Source organism: Scardinius erythrophthalmus, assembly GCF_964197995.2.
Source record: "Scardinius erythrophthalmus genome assembly, chromosome: 18".
In the NCBI taxonomy this organism is placed as follows: domain Eukaryota; kingdom Metazoa; phylum Chordata; class Actinopteri; order Cypriniformes; family Leuciscidae; genus Scardinius; species Scardinius erythrophthalmus.
In genome coordinates, this window is record NC_138238.1 from 16127328 (window position 1) to 16146358 (window position 19031).

The 19031-nt window shown below is 39.1% G+C and overlaps 1 protein-coding gene across 1 annotated transcript in view; it reads right to left on the reverse strand.

Annotated features, from left to right (window-relative positions):
* Positions 1-9922, reverse strand: part of wnt3 (wingless-type MMTV integration site family, member 3) — a 32227-nt gene extending 22305 nt beyond the window's left edge. Inside the window, exon 1 of the mRNA XM_081392002.1 lies at positions 9800-9922. Within this exon, the coding sequence (XP_081248128.1) occupies positions 9800-9879 (80 nt within the window). The 5' untranslated portion in view covers positions 9880-9922. The remainder of the gene's footprint in view (positions 1-9799) is intronic.
* Positions 9923-19031: the final 9109 nt, after the last annotated feature.

Sequence of the window (19031 nt, forward strand, 5' to 3'; positions counted from 1 at the left end):
AGCTCCATCAACACAACAGTTTGGGTTTTTTCCCGCCACAATTTTGATTGGCATTTCAACTGTTCTGGGCTTTTCAGATAAAAAAAAAATATCACCCTTGAAAAATGTTCAAACCTGTTTTCAATCTCTTTTCTGTTCTGTTCTTAATGACACCCCATGTATCCTTGCTAGTGAGCCGCGTTGCACTAGAGCACAACAACGCACTGCTGTAAATGTGTCAATGATTAATGCATTGTTGGGTGTCTGTTTCTGTGAATCTTTCGTAGGAAGTGCCTGCACCATTGCCTAATACTAACAATTGAAATAACAGATGTTATTTTATGTTGTTTATTTCAGTGAATTATGGAGAAATGTTTTTCAGCACATTTTGTGAGCAAAATCAACTGAAAGCTGCAAATGCTAGCTAGCTAACTTGAGAAGTATACCGAGAGGACAACAGGTAGAAGTTACAAGCATGTGAACAACATTCAAAAATAAAAACCATGATATCCACCTGTAGGACTGTGGACACATAAGTCACAGCAGCTTCCAGATAGTAAAGCTATAATTGGCCAACAGTCTCTATTGAGGTTGAAAGATAGATTCTCTTTGGCTAAGACTTTACTTGCTAACTGCTTAGATATGTTTTTCATTAATGTTATTGAAGCTTATAGTGCTCATCATCCTGTAGCCTATTGAATAGGCTATTACTTGTAGGATAAGTTGTCATGAGAGTGGCCTACACGTTTTTAACCAATCAGGAAACTTGGGCAACCAGAGAACGTTCTCTGCCTTGTATACTTGTAAACGTCCTCCTGACTTTCAAATGCCTTTTTTCCAGCAAATTTTGTATGAACATAAAAATATTAAACAACTAAGGCATAAACTAAACAAATTTCAGACATCTGACGTGCAGAAATGGAATAATGAATCCCTGAACTGAGCCAGTATCAAAAGTAGCAGTCAGTGTCTGATGTGTCCACCAGCTACTTTAAGTACTACAGTGCATCTTAGCAGATTTTCCAGTTCTTGCTGTGAGATGTTACGCCACTCTTCCATCAAGGCACTAGCAAGTTCTCAAACACATTTGGGGGGGACATGTGGTTAGACGTGGGTAAGCACTGCAAGGAGAATCAGCTGTTCTTCCTGTGTCACTGTAGCTCTGTCTTAAGCGTCTTACATTACGGACATTGTAGTTTATTACTCTGGCCACATCTGCAGTACTCATGCCTCCCTGCAGCAGGTCTATGGCATGTTCACACAGATCAGCAGGGACCCTGGGCATCTTTCTCCTGGTGTTTTTCAGAGTCAGTAGAAAGGTCTCTTTAATGTCCCGAGTTATTGGAACTGTGACTTTAATTGTCTACCACTTGTAAACTGTTAGTGTCTTAAGGACTGTTCCATAGGTGCATGTGCATTAAAGGTAGGGTAGGCAATTTATTTTATAAACACTTTGTTATACTGGTTGAAACTCTCTTTACATCCTGATAGAAATCAATAATGGAAATGGTTTGAATATTAAAACATGTACATATCAGTTTGTCCAATCATTGCATTCATTCATTGCATATTGCATGCAACAGCGCGTGCTGACATCACACTTCATCGGCGTGTTCAGTAAGGCTACGCAGTGTTGTAGAAAATGGTTCCTCCTGAACCAAAACATCGAGCTTATGCTGTGTTAACGTTAGTCGTAACGTAATTACGAGATGGCAGCCCATGATGTTATACCCTGAGCTGTTCACATCCTCAGACTCGGATTTATGCGTTGCCATGTCAACACTATCAACGCCGAAGTGAATCTGCAGCTAGGTGGTACAACTGGAGCCCTGTAAGTTGTTTATGTTAATTATTATTATGATGTTATGTGCTTTGAGACATGAGATAATTTAATGTTGTCTCTCCCCTCCTGACGCTTTGCAGAATCTGCTGTGTGCGTTCATGTGTTTTGAAGGAGGCATTGCTTTGGAGACACTTTAAAGGGAAGGTGGGATCTTATGCTTTCAAAGCTAGCTCGCTATTACTAGCCTGTCCGAAATTGCCTGCCATACATTTAATTGTTTATGGTTCAAGCATGAAAAACATTATTTAAACCTTTTCCATTAAAGATATGTAAAGCTTATTTGGATTTTACATATTATTGTTAAAATACAGTATACCGAAAAAGGGAAGTTATTTTTTATTTTTTGCTGAGTTTATATGTTCAGGTTTGCTGACATTGGGTTTGACTGGCATGTCTTTGGTGGGCAGGATGTAGGAAAGAAGTGTGGCTAATTCAGTGTTTGCTTGTCTTACCCCTTGACCAAGCTTAATGCAAAGCTTGGCAAACAATTCTCCTGTCTATACAGAATGAAAAACTGTAATACAATCACAGCCAATCAGAAAATATTTGATGTTTAATGTATAACTAACAGGATAGATTTGGACCAGTGTGATATCACGGGGACATGGCTTCCCAACTCAAAGACTGGTCAGAACTAAAACTCTGATTTACATGAAAAATGTAGTTTTGAGAGTTGTTTGTTTGAGAGTTGTACAGTATATATGTACCTCACATGTACACGGTACAATATTTTACTATCAGTCTTGGGTGTAATGCATTACAAACACGAGTCATTTAAACAGATAAATTTTTTCAAGTAATGCATAAAATATCGGAGTTACTTTTTCAATAAGTAATTCAAGTTACTTTGTTTTCCCTTTTATTGACTGACGCCTCTAGCCTGGCTAACATCAGACCTCGTCTCATTGAGACGTGGTCTGGGAACCACATGTTCATTTTCTCGTATTTGAGGCGTGGTTTTACGAATGCCCAGAGCCGTTTATTGGGCGCTACGAATGTCTATCAAATGCGCCTGTACGTATCTCATAGCCAATCGTTTCAATTATACCAGATGACATATGTAGAGCGACATAAATTCAACGAGGAAGAAGACGAAATAAACTTGCGTTCTAAACTACTTAGAACACTATCTAAGGCTGCATCGAAAGGTAACTTCGCATCTGATGCCATGTTGGATCCAAAGATATAAACAAACTGCTTCGGTGTGTTGCATAGACGTCGTAATCGTCTTTCCCGTTCTGTGATTGGTTCCCTTTTTTGAGGGGAAAATCTGGTCCATGGTATCCAGGCTGCCTATTAGTGTGAATAAAATTGCGCTGCGCGCAAGGCAGCATGGGGAAACCCAGGCTATGACGCCTCTCCATGTTGTGAGAAATTGAGAGTAAGTGCAGAGGTGTTGTGTGCGCTGTGTAAATATAATGGTCATTGTAGTTCTAGACTAAGGGCCCTATCATACACATGGTGCAATGCAGCGCCAGGCGCGACGCAAGTGATTTTTGCTAGTTTCAGCCCGACGCAGTTATCATTTTCATTTCAATAGCAAATGCATTTGCGCCCATTTGTGGGCCCATGGGCTTCTGGTCTGAAAACGAGGTGTGTTCTGGCACATTGTTGGTGCGTTGCTATTTTGAGGCAACTAAAATAGACTCCGCCATTAACCAACTGAAACCTGGTCTAATATTTTTTAGAGCTCGTCAGTAATATGTGCCTTAAGGCGGGTCCACAACGTGCGTACACTTTGTCCCGTAGATGGTCTATTAATTCCCACTCTAGATAGGCTTTCAGTATTTCAGGATCCGCCATGGCGCGAGTGCAACTGGCTTTTAAAGGGAATGGGAGATGAGACTCTAATTGGTTTATTGCACGTTATGCCCAAAACACACCAATTACTCATTTAGAGAATATGGACAACCCTTTTAGACCATACATCGGGCGCGTTGCCCGAAGCAAAAGTGCATTCGGACATGCCCTAAGTGCACTTGCACCGTGCGCTTTAGACCATGCGCTTAGATTGTTAAAATAGGGCCCTAAATGTGAGCATGCATTTACTCATCTCATTTGCACAAAAACAGATTCAGTATCCACCAAAAAGAATAAAAACTGTGAAAGGCAAACTCAGAAATATTAAGCAAACCTGCAATAATTAAATATGTTAAATAACACAAATATACTTTATGTATTTAATCTGACTTTATTAACCAATTTCTTTGCTGCTGACCTTGTATTATCCAATTCAACCATAATAAGCAAAAATTACTTTAGATAAACATCAGATTGGTTTCATATTTTTGTTTTTATTGCGTAAGTAAGTGTTTAACTTTCTTCTCTTGTGTCCTATTCTTCTTCAATCTAGAATGGCAGCACAGCTGAAAGGTTTGTTTGAGTTGCGCCCTCTACTGTACAAGCGTGAATTAGCTTTTTCTTCAGCCTGGGGCTTATTCATTTCACCTTTGGTGTGAAAGGGCCTTTACATTTGCCAGAAATATAACTTTTTTTTATTATTATAAAAACAAACAAGCAAGCCCCACTCATGGTGAGAAAAAGTAACGCAAAAGTAACTAAACTCATTATTTTCCAATTAATCACTTTTTTAGGGAGTAACACAATATTATGACGCATTACTTTTAAAAGTAACTTTCCCCAACGCTGTTTACTAATTACATAAATTTATTAGTTTAACCTTGGTTATTTAGGACTAGATTGCTGAACAGTTTTCCATTTTCACTTTGCTGCCAAAGTACAGTTTTAAGAGGAATGGTTTAGTCGTTTAATAAAACATCATGCTGTAAATACCCCTGAAATCCATCTTAAGCTCCTGTTATGAAACATAGTTGGTTTCTAACTTGTCCAAGCTGGTCATTGGCTACTCAACAGGCACCCAAAAACCAGCTAGACTTCCTGAAGCTGGTTACATCTGCTTGAAGCTGGTTTGTTGTTAATGACCAGACGGAACCAGTTACCACAGGGCAAAATACTACCAGTTGACATTTTTTGTACCACTATTGGTGCAGTGCTCGAAGTGAAGGACAGTGTGATAACTTCTGTTGTCATTAACTCTGCCATAAACCTCAGTTCTGAGACTGCTGGCCTTGTGCTGCGGAAACTACTGTGACGTATGGCTACGGGGCTCTGTCTCCGGGAGCTGCCGCCTGTCACTGTTCAACTAGCGGAGCTGTCAGGGAGCTAGAAAGCGCTAACAACTCTGACTCCACCAGCACTCCCTACGTAAGCGAGCTGACACTTTTGATTAAAGTTGTGATGTATTACACAACTCTCTAAAGCCCTTCTGAGTGAACTGAGATGAACGTAGAAGTTTGGTTTTCACCAGAGCCAAGATGGTTTTTCCAATTCCATTCGGAAGCCTGACCAAACATTAGCCAAATGTCAAAATGTGGTAGCTACAGACTGGGCAGATAGCATGTCTAATGCACTTTTATTGTTATATATATTTTTAACCATATTTTCTTCTATAAACTATACAGAATTATGAGATCATTGCAATCTCGCTTAATGAACGAATCATTCTTCAATTGGATCTTTTCAGTGAATCTGTTGATTCAGTTAACAAGGCTAGCCTGAATGATTCAGACTTCAGAAATTCTCCCTTTCTATTCCATGGAAGAAAGTCATTTGGAACTATATGAGGGTGAGTAAATGATGACAGATTTTAATTTTTTATTTTTGGTGAACTATACCTCTCACCACTTTTTTTTCTCTCTCACACAGACACACACCAGCCAATCTTTATCTGTCTCGTCCACTGTCACTATTTAAAATGTGTGTGTGTGTGTGTGTGTGTGTGATAGGATGACTCCAGAGATAACCTCAGGTGGTCTGGATGATCTAGAGAACACAGGTGTAGTCCGTACCCATTCATCATCGAACCCTGAATGAGAGTAACTGTGCGTTTCTCTTCTTAATCCAGATAATAAGGCACCTCTGTGCATGGCTGTCAGTCATATATTAAACCTCTCTCAGTGCCCTAACAAGCAAATTGCAAATTGTCGAAACTGCAACATGACGAAATATCAGGTAATGAAAAAGTAATCAAAAACTGCTTGGTGGGGCAGAATTTTGGACCAATGAGATTTCACAATAGGTGGGGGCCACAAAAACTGTGATTTAAATGGAATTTACATGGCTTTTATCATTTTTCAATTTATTTGTTTTTGTCACTTTTCTACAATCTAGAAAAAAAAAATTAAAAAAAACCAACTTTTTCAGTCTTTCTTAAAAATTTCGAATTTAATCAAATGTGTCATTTTTGTAATTATTTTAGTTTTTTTTTTTTTTCAAAACCAGAACCCTATGGCTCTTGACTCAAATTTAAAGAACCCATTATACCAAATGATTGCATAATCCTTTCATGTTTAAAAGCTTATTTCTTTTTTCTCCCTACACTGTAAAAAGTGATCAGTTGACTTAACTTAAAAAAAATGAGTAAACCCCGTTGCCTTAAAATTATTAAGTAAATAAACCATGCGTAATTGAAAAAATGAAGTTATGTATTCATTTTTTCAATTACGCATTGTTTATTTACTTAATAATTGATAAAGTATGTTTAATTCATAAAATTAATCAAAATAACAAATGAACTAAAGCAAAATTAACTAATTAAAATTAATTCCAAAAAAATATCCCTTAATAGGAACCCCATTGTTCTATATAAGAAGCACCTGACACAAGCCTTTAAGTTATAGAACCTTTTCTTCAAAGATTGTATACGAGATTGCTGTGGCACAATACTATTGCTATTGGATTTGCTACTGATATTGAACCAATACATTTGAAAAGTAATACTGGGCTATCTGTTTCACCTTCCATTTCCTAAGTGGCCCCCATTATCTTTTCACACTGAATTGCAGCTGGTGGATTTTCCTGCGGTATCATTAAAGCAGTGACACCGGCTGACATGCAGGGGTGGTGGGGGGTTTGGGAATGAAGGGTGTATAATGACATTCCTCTCTCGCAGAGATGAGTCAAGTCCCATTGAAGCCAGCAGGAGACCGGAGCAGGTCAGAATGCTTACTGGCCTCCCGATGCTGTCTCCTTCATGCCTTTTCTCTCAAAAAAAATAGTTTTCCGAATTTTAATTAATTCAGAATTAGAGTTTTATGTCAAGTGTTTGTGTATGTTTCCGACTGAAAGGGCTCTTTCTTTTTGAGAACTAAGAACGAAAGCCTATGTCCTAAAATCCGCATATAGGCTTTGTCGCAATAACAAAAAGAGCAGCTTAAAACCATATTATATGTAGTTTTGCTCAGCTATTTTGCAACTTTATAAGTAGATCTATTTTTTTATAGTAAAAAGTTGGATTGTGCACAGAATGCCATGTTAAATTATACTGATTTCTAAGGAAATATTGCTTTATAATTTCATTAATGAATGTTATTAATTTGAAGACATTTTTAAATGACTAACATCTCTAATATTATGGCTTTGCACTGTTCACTTCCGCTGTTTTGACAGGTACTTCAGATAATAAGAGCTACTGAAAAGTGTTTCCAGGTCAAACCGTGACTTGATCATCTGAGGTCAGGTCTCTTCTGTAACCAAGCTGAAGTTTTGATTGATAACAGATGAACGGCGGTGCAAACAGCCAGCTGGATCTGAACGGATGGTGGCTTTTTGCGGTGCTGTTGTGGGAAGAAGCCACAAATACCTTGTTCCTTTCTGTCTGGTATTTGGAGTGACTGCTGATTGTGTCTCAGCTTGCTCATCATCTGTAATGCATGTGAAATTGAACAAAGCTAGACAGGCTGATCGCTTTCAATAGCTCTCCCTGCTTAAGACTGAGCTTAATTAGTTCATCTTGAGAGGATAAAGTCAGATATTAGCGGCCTGGTAAGCTGCTGAAACAGATTAGGCTAGAAACTGGCCTGATTATTGCAACACTGTTCATCATAGATTTTAAGTCCATTCAAATGTGAAGGGATTAAAAGGAGAGGATCTACCAGGATGGAATAAATTCTCACTATAAGACACAAAAACGTTTGATTGACTCCTTTAAAACAAACGAAAACACACTATCATATTTATTTTTCTATTATAGTCTTTAAAATATTCAATTTTTTTATTTACATTGCTATACTATCATATGAATTATTATTTTTAAATGAAACTAAGTAAAACTAAATTTGTCAGGGAATAACTGATATACAAATGTATGGCTGCATCATATAAAATCACATGTGACCGAAACACAGATTTTGAATGAATAGACACTTTATTTTATCACAAAACATTGGTTAAATAGGCATATTAAATCACTTGTTTTGAAAGTATGCGTAGATTTTAGTTTATTTAATCTCTTGGTATCGATATTCCACCTGCTACATATATATTTTCTGTTGATCCATTTCTGTGCTGCAGGACCACAGGTTCGCTGATGCCATTCAGACTCCTTCAGGTAGAAGACAAGAAAAGATGACACATCTACCCATTTACCTGCAGCCATGCATCACTTTCTTTCTCACGCTCTCACTTTCTCTCCCCTCCACTTTAATTTTACCTAAATCAAAGAGGTTATGCATTGTCAGTGGGTGAATATTACACCGTCGGTTAGGAAAAACAGCTGCGGGTCACTGACTTGAGACTCCTTTGCTCTTTGTCAGTTTCGTCTGGAGGCACTAAATACCAGTATATGAGTAAAGCCACGCAAATAATAATGCTTCAGCCTTGTGGCCTTTGTGTGTGTAAGCATATGAGTGCGACTGCATGTTTGGCAACCCTCGCTCCATAAACGAAACCAGAAGATGCTGGTGGTTTGGAACGAGAGTGCAGCGGGGACCACATGCTAACTGGGACTACTAAAGCACATTAGTTCTGACAAGTATTGTATCATAAGCCAGGGGGGCTTTTGTCGTACGCCTACACAAATATTTTTGCAAAAAGACTCATGTTACAAGAGAACCCTGTGAGGTCAGTGGCATTTTGAGGATGGGGTAATTAGTGGAACTATGACATATCAGCACCATTCGGAGGTAAATATGATCCCTGCTGAATGTAGCGAAATCTACTGAACATAAGTACTTTAACAGTACTAGCATAATGTCAAGTTGGAATAATATCATTTGAACAAATGGAAATACGTATATTATGAAAATATATGAATCATATATTCAGATATTTTATATATCTTTTATAACATTCTGCAGGATTAAAGTTAATTATTTAATTCGTTCTGAATCGACTGAACTCAACATATCAAGAAAAATGAATGAAGAATTTTGGTTATAATAGGTAAATGAAAGGATTTGACTTTCATCAAATTGATTTCAAATGAATAAACTGAAAAGCAACCGTATATCTTTTATTTCATTTTGCTATACGTTTTATGGATTATGCTGGAAAATAAGGTTTTTAATGGAAAGTTTATTTGGAGAATTTCTTTGAACAGGTTAACAGACAATCGTCGTATTTTAAATCGCAAATATGATTATAATACACGGCAAATGGATTTTAGAGAAAAATAAATGTTCAAAGACGCTTCATGTTTATAGTGTAATGATACTTAGGGTTAAACCCCAATGAATTTATTGAGACCCAAGCCAAGGGACATCCACACTAATTCCCCAATTAACACTCCTAACACGGCTGGAGTGCTGAGGCTATTAGCGAAGACAACAATATCCCCATCCAGAAGCCTGCTGGCTGACACCTTAACCTAACCTTATCTCTGACAAACACGCTGCATCTATTTCACAACACTCCGAGCTTCAAAAACAGCCTATTTTCAACATTCAACGCAAATGGAGCCGAGCGAAACACGGCAGTGAGGAAAAAGACAGGCTAGCATTTCCGTCCCTCCAGTGGCTGAGGTTAAGATTCTTTGGACTGAGCCGAGAAGCTTTTTTCCACGCAGTCAACTGAAAGTGTTCTGTATTTACTGCCCTCTGAAAAATGATCACTGACCAGCATTCTCCCTCAGTGCTACTGGAGAAAGTGATGCAGAAAGTGGGGATCGTTGCTACTCACCACCAGATGGGATAGCCTCCAAGCACCCGAGAGCTGGACAACCACATGCACATGAGATATCCAACCAGGTACAAATCCATGAGGTATGTCTTGTGTGGATGGAAATTGTCTATTGATCAGTACATAGAATTCCTAGAGAGGGGTGGAAAAGTCCCAGCAGGCAAGTCTTAAGGAAAAGATGGATGCTTGAGAGATTAATTAGAAATTTTGGGGTTTCAAAAAAAAAATTCTCCTGGGTTTGCTGCTTCTTTGAGTTGGGTGAGGAAAGTGTGTGTCTCCCAGTAGTAGTTAGGAGAGTAAGTGTCTCTTTCACACACTCGTACACACGCTCCTACTCGTCCTCTGATTCCCTCCCTCTCACTGAGGTTCTTCCCTAAGGTACATATCTTTTTCTCTCCCCACTTTTTCCCCCCTTAGGATCATCAGGGCCAATATTAGAGAGAGAGTGAGAGAGAGAGAGAGAGAGAGAGAGAGGGGAAAAAAACGACAAGAGAGGTTTGGAGATGTCAGCTGGCAAGCCAATCACAGAGCATGGCCTTAGGTTATGCAAAAAAAAAAAAATTATTATTCCTGCCCATCTGTCAATCATGCACCACCCCCTGGTAATGTAGCAAAGAAAGAAAGAAACAGAGGGAGAAAGAGAGAGAGAAAGGAGACAGGGAGGGAATAAGAATGAAAGGGTGTCAGGACTGAGTTTCGGAGAGGTAGATTTGTCTTATTAAGATCTATATTGTCTGTATTAACATCAAGGAAACCTAGCTGTGCCAGACTCGGGCCTGCCGCTCGCCCGGTGACTGCTTCAGGGAACATCGTCTCTGTATTTAAGCACGCCGTACCCCGAACTAATTGTTACGAATGTGTGTGTGAGCACATACATTCACACACGTAGAGAAGAATTTTGTCTTGGAGAATTTTGATGGCCGCGTCCTCCCCTTGTGATGATGGGACACAAAAGGAACACAATAAAAAGCCGTAAATGGTGGTGTGGCAGGGCCAGGCATGCAGTGTTCTGTGCCCCAGTGGCCCAAAGGCAGCACATTTTACATAAACACTATTGTCATTCGGAATGGGCTGAGGGCAGACGACGCTGAGAAAGAGACACAGCACTAAAAGATGACAATGCATTCTAATATAGCCTCTGTCTCAGATTGACCTAAAATGCCAGGACAGAGGTGAACTGACAATGGTTTCAGGTATAATTACTGGAGACCTGGGGGGAAAAAATCGTATAAATGAGTTTTGTGTCAGTAAGCATTTGCGGGTTTCCATTTAAAACAGCCTTGTTGAACTAAAATGCATTGAGTATTTTTCTTCTTTCATCTTTTTTTGTTGTTGTTGTCAGACCTAAAGAAATAACTACAGTTTGAATAGAGTGACACAATTTGAATCCCAGAATTTGAATTTAAGGAAGAATAATTAAAGAATAATTTAATTGAAAATCAAAGAAATTGGAATAAACTAGAAAAGAAAAGAAAACTAGAAAAGAATAGCAAAGGCAAACTGATTGTTGGCTTGAAAATTGATTCCTTGGAAGTTTTGAAACAAGTAATAAAAACTCGGTGAGTGTTTTAGTGCAATTTTCTCACCTCATGGGATCACAACACTAAGAGATAGTAAGAGATAGATACTTTTCCTGGATTTTTTTTGTGCGTTCCTGAGATTAGACCTTCCTTAACATAATGCCGAAAACCCGAAGTCTCTAGGTGGTCTGGTTGAGGAGTAGATAGAAGTGCAAGATTGGTGCGCGCAGACGCACAGAACAGAAATCATGAGTTAACAATCGCAATTTGTCCGGTGGAAAATTGCGCTAAAAAGTTAAAAAAAGCTTTGAGGTTTGAAGATTTATAAGCCTTACAGTGCTAGACAGAGACAGACAGACAGACAGATAAAGATAGATAGATAGATAGATAGATAGATAGATAGATAGATAGATAGATAGATAGATAGATAGATAGATAGATAGATAGATAGATAGATAGATAGATAGATAGATAGATAGATAGATAGATTCATTCATTCATTCATTCACTGATTCATTCATTGATTCATTCATTGATTAACTTTTGGTGGAAGAAGACCATGTTTAACTTCTTTGATTTACAATTCAGCAAATTCCTCATTCTTTCATTCCAAATCGAATTCCAGATCAATTTCCTGTAGGTTCTGGCCAATTCACTTCAAATTCCAATTCAAAATAAAAACGTTTTTCACATAAGTGCCCACCTCTTTTCCAGGAATGTCTAACTTGTGTTATTGCCCAGTATTCTCTTGCTTGGATTTTGTCAGATAAAACTCTCTCCTCCAATCCGGCGATCAAGGACTGAAGCCTGTCTCTCTGCTTATCATCTATCTGTCTCACTCACAGCAGGGACATGGACTGTGCGCATCCACCGGAGGAGCCGAAGAGAGACACTGACAGCTCTGGCCGAGGTCTGGAGGTCATATTTCCATTGCCCCTGTTCTTTGCCTTTATTCTCCCACATCAAAAGGGTCAGCGCTGCACTGCAACTACGTTTCGAGGCATGACAGGTTATTCTGATACCTTAAATGTTCCTCACAAACCATTTTTCAGTGTTTGATGCATCCTTGATCTGATCAGATATGAACCTGTTGGTTAGATTGCAGGTTCCATAGGCGTTTAGCATGTTCTGTGTTCCTGACATCGGGAATAAAGATCTGCTTTCCATCAGCTGTATTGTGCCTAGATCAGCGGTTTGATTCTGCATTCTTGAAGAGTGACAGACGTGGACCTGCTTGCCAGGATCGTAATTTACGAGCGGAGGCGAGGAACGGTCTGCGGTCGGCATCTCAACAACACTGAAACCACGTTTCTCAGGTCAAGGCCGTAAGGCCACGACACAACGGACTGGCTGGAAATGAACTTACGATTAGAATCTCAAGGACTCAAACCCCAGAGTGCACCGCGATGGTGCAAAACCAGGACAAAAGCCAGAGATGCTTGACATAGCTTCAGCACAAACAAGGCCGTTCCCTCCAAGCATGGCCATTGTGTTTCAGAGGAAGTCTTGATTCTCGTATCAATCGCACTTAATGAATTTACTGAAGTGGGCCCTAGAGCATGGAAATGAAATGCACTAGCAGATCAATGGGAATAAAGAGACTTGCCCGGAGCTTTGACCTCTGGGTCAGGAGTCTCTCATCCTCCCTCATTAAGTCATGTTTGTGGACACTCCTGCTTTTTATTAGGGCCAGGATAATACATCACCCTACACACCCACAAAGTAGCCCTTATAATCTGGGAAAGACACCCTTTTGGCTTCCTGTGAGTGGACAGAAGATTAAAGCTATTGCAAATGACACAAGCCAGTGAGTTAAAACAGGAGCAACATGTACGTTACACCATTAAGGTGCGGTCACATTCACTGCGAATTTTCACAGGTGGAATCCAGACATTTCAGTAGCAATCTAAGTCTAACTTAAGAGCGAAATATCTCCCTGCACAAATTTTGCAACTGGTTCAAGTTGGTCACATGGAATCGCTGCGTTGACCAGCAGAAAGATGCTCGGTTTGAAAGTGAGTTCGCTGTGAGTTCTGCTTCATACATCACTACAGTAGACAACAGACCTTTTTTTGCCCATGAAATATCGCAGAAAATTGGCTAATGTGACAGCACCTTTAACATTAGCATTAATCCGTATGTGTTAGCTTGCTGCATTCGCAGGGAATGCAGAGACATGCACAGAGGATCCCTGTGGTGCAGGTTTCTAAGGCGACCCGAAAACGGCCGTAACCAGGTCCGGCTCTTTCTCAGGCTTTCCTCAAAGAGGGACATGTGCAGACCCCCACTATCCCTCGCGCACACACACACACACTCAATCCGGACAGTGTGGCCGGACACAGGCAAGCAATAAAACCTGGATTAGCGGAGTGTTCACACATAACACTAGAGCGAGAAAGTTTCTTAACACGCCCAAGCCCACCCTCTCCTCACACACGTCTCTCCTCTCTTTCATTCCCTCCATCTCTCCTTCTTTTGTGTCTGCGTCTCTCCTCCCTCCTCTTCCTTTGCCCCTTTCTCTTCAGAATTTCATTGTTTGTTATTACCATGTTAGAGATAAAGGAGGTCTGAGGAATTAGCTTGTTCTTACAGTTGCAGAGAAAATCCGCTTAAGCCCGCAACCCCCAAATTTGCGGTACCCAGAAGCCCCTGCTCTCGGGATTTAACTAGAATGCGTATCTTTGTGGTAGGGGGAAAAAATCATTTTGTAAGGTGCCAACGGGGCTGAGATGGAGCAGTCCGACCCGTCTCCGGGCCCCCGTCCCTGCATCATGTCCTGGAAATGAGTGCATTTGTATAATATCACTGCTTTTGTCCCTACTTTGTAAGCTGGGGACAAAGCCCAGACACTCCTCCACCCCACTCCGCTCATCCCCCCCCCCCACAAACAAACCTTTTTCATTAGAGCAGCAAACACTTTCTCCTTCAATAGCCCTGATACTACACATCATCCCCAGCATCTCTGCAGGACCCGAGCGCTTTAAAGCGCCTCTCTTCTCTCAGGACACAGAGCTCGCTTAATTAAACCGCACTTAAGCCGGACAAAAGGCTTCGTGCAGGTCTGGGCGAGCCCGCAGAGAGTATTCATGGTCGTCGTAAAGCGAAAGCCGCGCGAGAGAGAGCTATATGCCAGATACTTTGTTCACACAAGATGAAGAGTCAACAGCCACCCCCACGCCATTTCTCTCCTAATAACCACCTTTAGAAAGGCTCCGTCCCTGCACAATGCTTCTCCGCTCCCCTCCTCTCGCTCTCAATCACCCTCCAGGACAATGCCTAAAGCTCCGCAGCCCCCCAGGAGCCTCGGCCCCACAACAGACACCTCTTTTATTGAAATTCTTTGGTGTTCTAATCCTCAGCTTCCTCTATAGGACAATAATGGAGTGTCAGTACTTTAGCTTTTTCCAGTGTGGCTATCATTAGACCGGCTTGGGTCACAAGCCCTCTCTTCCTCCTATCTCAGGCTTGAAATTATTTTTGACTTGGAGTTACTGAAGCTCGAAAATGAATACATTACCAGGGCATATTGCATACGAAATAATAACGGGTACTGTTATCCTTGCAAAGAACGTTGTCTGGCACACATTCTAAAGCAAATATCAAATCAGACATGAGAAGCATAGACCATATTTATTTTAAGAGTGCAACAGTCCTAACCCCAGACCCCAGACTAAGATATTGGAGTTTTGAATGAATGGATTTTTTTAAAGGGTTGTGGAAATAATGTCACATACTGTATGCGTTAAATTTGACATTTGGGGATAGAAGGTTTGTCTGTGTCAGTCTAAAAAGTAATGTCAAGTTTTTACAGGATTCAAATGAAACGCAGAATGGAAAGATTCTTAACACGGTTTCATTTTCAAGGGTTGAAAATGAAAATTCTAAGGTTTGTTCTCACATGTCAAGCAAGTAGAGCTGACTTCCGTGTTTACCATAGTCAGTCTGTGTGTGTGCGCTGATCATTTTTTGTGTGTGTGAATTAAATCTGTTCATCTTATAACAATTGTGTCTCTTCAGAAGACTGCTAAACTGCTCAATTCATATGGATTACTTTCATGTCTTAAAGGACTTTTTGAAGCATCAAGGTTTTGGTGGAATGGACTTTCAATGGAGGGACAAAAATTGAATTACATTAAAAATGTAGGCCTATGTGTGTTTTGAAGATGAACAAAAGTCTTGGAATGACATCAGAGTGAGTAAATAGACAGAACTATTTGGTTGAACTATCCCTTTAACACTCAGATGACAGGAGGTATTTCACGTAACCGTTATTAAGATTTCGTCATCATTTACTCACCCTCATATACCAAAAAGCACAATAAAAGCACCAAAAAGTCCATATGATTTGTGTGCTATATTCCTTCTTCTGAAGCCATACAATAGTTTTGAGAGAAAGTCAGAAAGTTGTCATCTCCTCTTGTTAGTTTATAGAGGAAACGCGTTTCAAACGACATTAGGGTGAGTAAATTGTGACAGAATTTCAAAGTTAAAGTCCATGATGACAGTTATTAACTACAGATTCATCTTTTTTCAATAGACCAACTCAAAAAAAAAAAAAAAAAAGTTTTAACACTTAAATTAATACAAAATATACAAGGTTCATATATTTGTCAGTAACTGAGAAAAGTATAGTGCGAAGACGTCTTTAGGCTTCATTACTTGTAAAGCAATAAACATAGGCTACTTTTAATACAGATTATTTCAAAATAGCTTCACAGTAAAAAAAAAAAAAAAAAAAAAAAAAAAAAAAAAAACATTGTTGCATGGTTCATCAATTATAAAACTACTTCAATTACAGCAATAAAGCAGCTCTACAGAAGACAGTGTCAATATTTATTTTCTCCGATAGTGTCATTATAGATTGACAATATTTTCTGAATATTAATTGTCATTGAGCTAAATAAATGTGACAGAGGCAAGGTTCTGGTCACATGACTCTATAAAGGTCGGTAAAAAATACAAAAATAAAAATAAAAAGAGTATAAATTGCGAGTATACAATATTTTTTCAAGCATTTCAAAACCATCAACAATGTGTTACTGACATCTTCTGGTTACTCTCGGTACTGTCACACTTTTATCTTAAACTGTTCAAATTCTTATGTTCAGACTGGAGACAAATTAACCAACTTGTATGATTTTATTAGCATTAGAGGTTTATTTAGCATTGGTGGTGTCAGAATTACATTACAATAATTTGAGACTGCTGTGCTCCTTAAACCCATCAAATCTTGTTATTTATTTATGGAAAAGTGGAATCCGTATGCTAACATGTATTTTTAAAGCTGGAATCGGTTGGGATTGGCTTGAAATATTTGAGGCATGCTGCTGGAGAATGTTCCAAATTCTAGTTAAAAACCTCTGGGGCAAATATGCGTACGTTTGTAAGAACATGCATGAACCGTCAGCAAAACTTTCATCTTGTATAATCTAGTATGAATTCCATTAGCTGTTGTCCTCTGTAAGACGAACAGTAGTAATTATGGAAGCTCTTAAAATGAAAGAACTTCATGCCTCTATAACATTTTATGATTTTCATGCTCATAGACTCATCAAAAACCTCAATGTAACATCTGTTAAAAGAATAAGTAAAAAAAAATAGTCATTTAATAAGGCCACAGTTTAGTCTCTGTTATAATGGCAATTTGATCTCATCTGCAGCCAGTGATTTACTCTGCATAAAGTCATCATTTAAAGGTTAATTAATGTCACAAGTTTTGGCCCTCAGGGGACAGAAAGACACAATGCTGCTGCAATTCTAGGAGACTAAACGTAATCTTGTCTTGAAAGGTAGCCTGCTTCCAACAGCTGAAGGAATCACATCACGTTGGGAAACATAAATCTTCGGGCCTAAGGGTTGCATTGTTAAAGAATATCAGAGTTGCTTGTTCTGTGCTCCAAGATATAATTTAACAGCTTTTAAAATGTAGTAGCTCCCCGCCAAGAGCATTGCAAGAGTAAGAGCAAGAGCGGGAAGACCACAGCGCTTTGAAGTTGTGTGCGTTTGTTACGGTTTAATCATCAGTGAAGACGCTCCCAAGTCATTCAGACACATGGCTCACGTTTCATTTCCTACAGGGCAAAATGACAGAGTTTGTGTAGAGCTACATTTCACAGTAAAGGAACATCTTTAGCCCAGAGACTAAATAATCTAGCTTAGAAGCCTATTAGTAGCCTTAAAACCTATTAGTGGCCTTATAGCGTTTGTTTTGGAGCATTAGCTTCACATTATGCAATGTGTATGGAAAGGACATACTGAGATGTGCAGGACTATAGCAATAATAAGCTGACTACATGACTATACCTGGAAGTATTTCTTCCTATATAGCAATTTAAGTCAATAAAGTAGGTTTTAGTTTGAACGTAGAACATCCTCTGTTTTTCAAAGTGAAACCATTTCATCTCTCTCTTGTTTTAGGTGACTGATATTGGGTTGAGGTATGGTAAAGCTTTAGGAAAACATTGTCTTTAAAGTAGTGCACTAGCTTGACCATAAACCAGTCCTTAACCATGGACACTTTTTACCTTGTGAAATTTTTATACGCTCACTATATATACACTATATACTAGAGAGAGAGAGAGAGAGAGAATTATTGATCATTCATGTTTTTTGGCGGAGGAAATTTAATAGTATGATTTTCCTGGACAAGGGGCAGACTCTTTACATGAAGGACATTTTAAAAATAGCTAAATACATATATAAATAAGTGTATTAATAAATAAATAAACAACCAAAATAACTATCAAAGCGGGTTTCAGAGGCATTTTCAATGTCAACTTAATATAACAAAAATGAAAAGAGTTCAGAAGAACAAATCTATTAGTTTAAATAAATAAATCTTGTGCTAAGATTAGGAAACACCCATCATATTAAATGTTTTAGTGCACACAGTGAAAAAAGACATAACAAGCTCATCTCTGAATGTAAAACATGAGACATTTTAGATATCCCATAACTTTTCTCACATATGTTTTAATCTGAAATCGTTCAAGAACACAGGATGATGTACTTAAGGGATAGTTTTATGGCAAGCTGTTTTAGCTTTTAATGTTCCAGTGTTACTCATCGTAATGGCATACATAGAGAGCTCTTCAATTCAGTTCTACTTCTTACTAATAACAATTATGATTAGAGAGCTCTCTAATTCAATTGTAGAGCTCTGCAATTGCATTTTTACTAGTAGCAATGGACTCTATACATGGTCGCTTCTGCATTTAGTCTCAGCTCTTAGGCTCAGAGCTGTTTCAGGGCCTACCGTTTCAATGAGCGCCGTCAGCATGGTTTTTGAACTCGCTGCTTGCAAGATCTTCCTCAGATTATGACTGTCAATCGAATTATGGGGATGACATCTGTCACACCCTCTAATAATAAGAAGGAGAAGGGTGTTAATTTGGATGTTTCGAGTTATATCTACAGCTTTGAGGCTAAGTATTCTCAAGCTAACAAGCAAGCTAGCTTCAGTAAAAGTGCACTTAGGGCGTGTCGGAATCCACTTTTGCTAGTTTAACAATGGGAGAAATGGTCGGCGCGTGCGGCGCATGGTGTAAAAGGGTTGTCCCTATTCTCTTAATGAGTAATGGGTGTGTTTTGGGCATAATGAGCAAAAAAACAATCAGAGTGTAATTTCCCATTACCTTTAAAAGCCAGTTGCGCTTGCGCCATGGCGGATTCGCTATTTACAAGGGCGGAATTTGCAAGCGGAAAGACTGAAC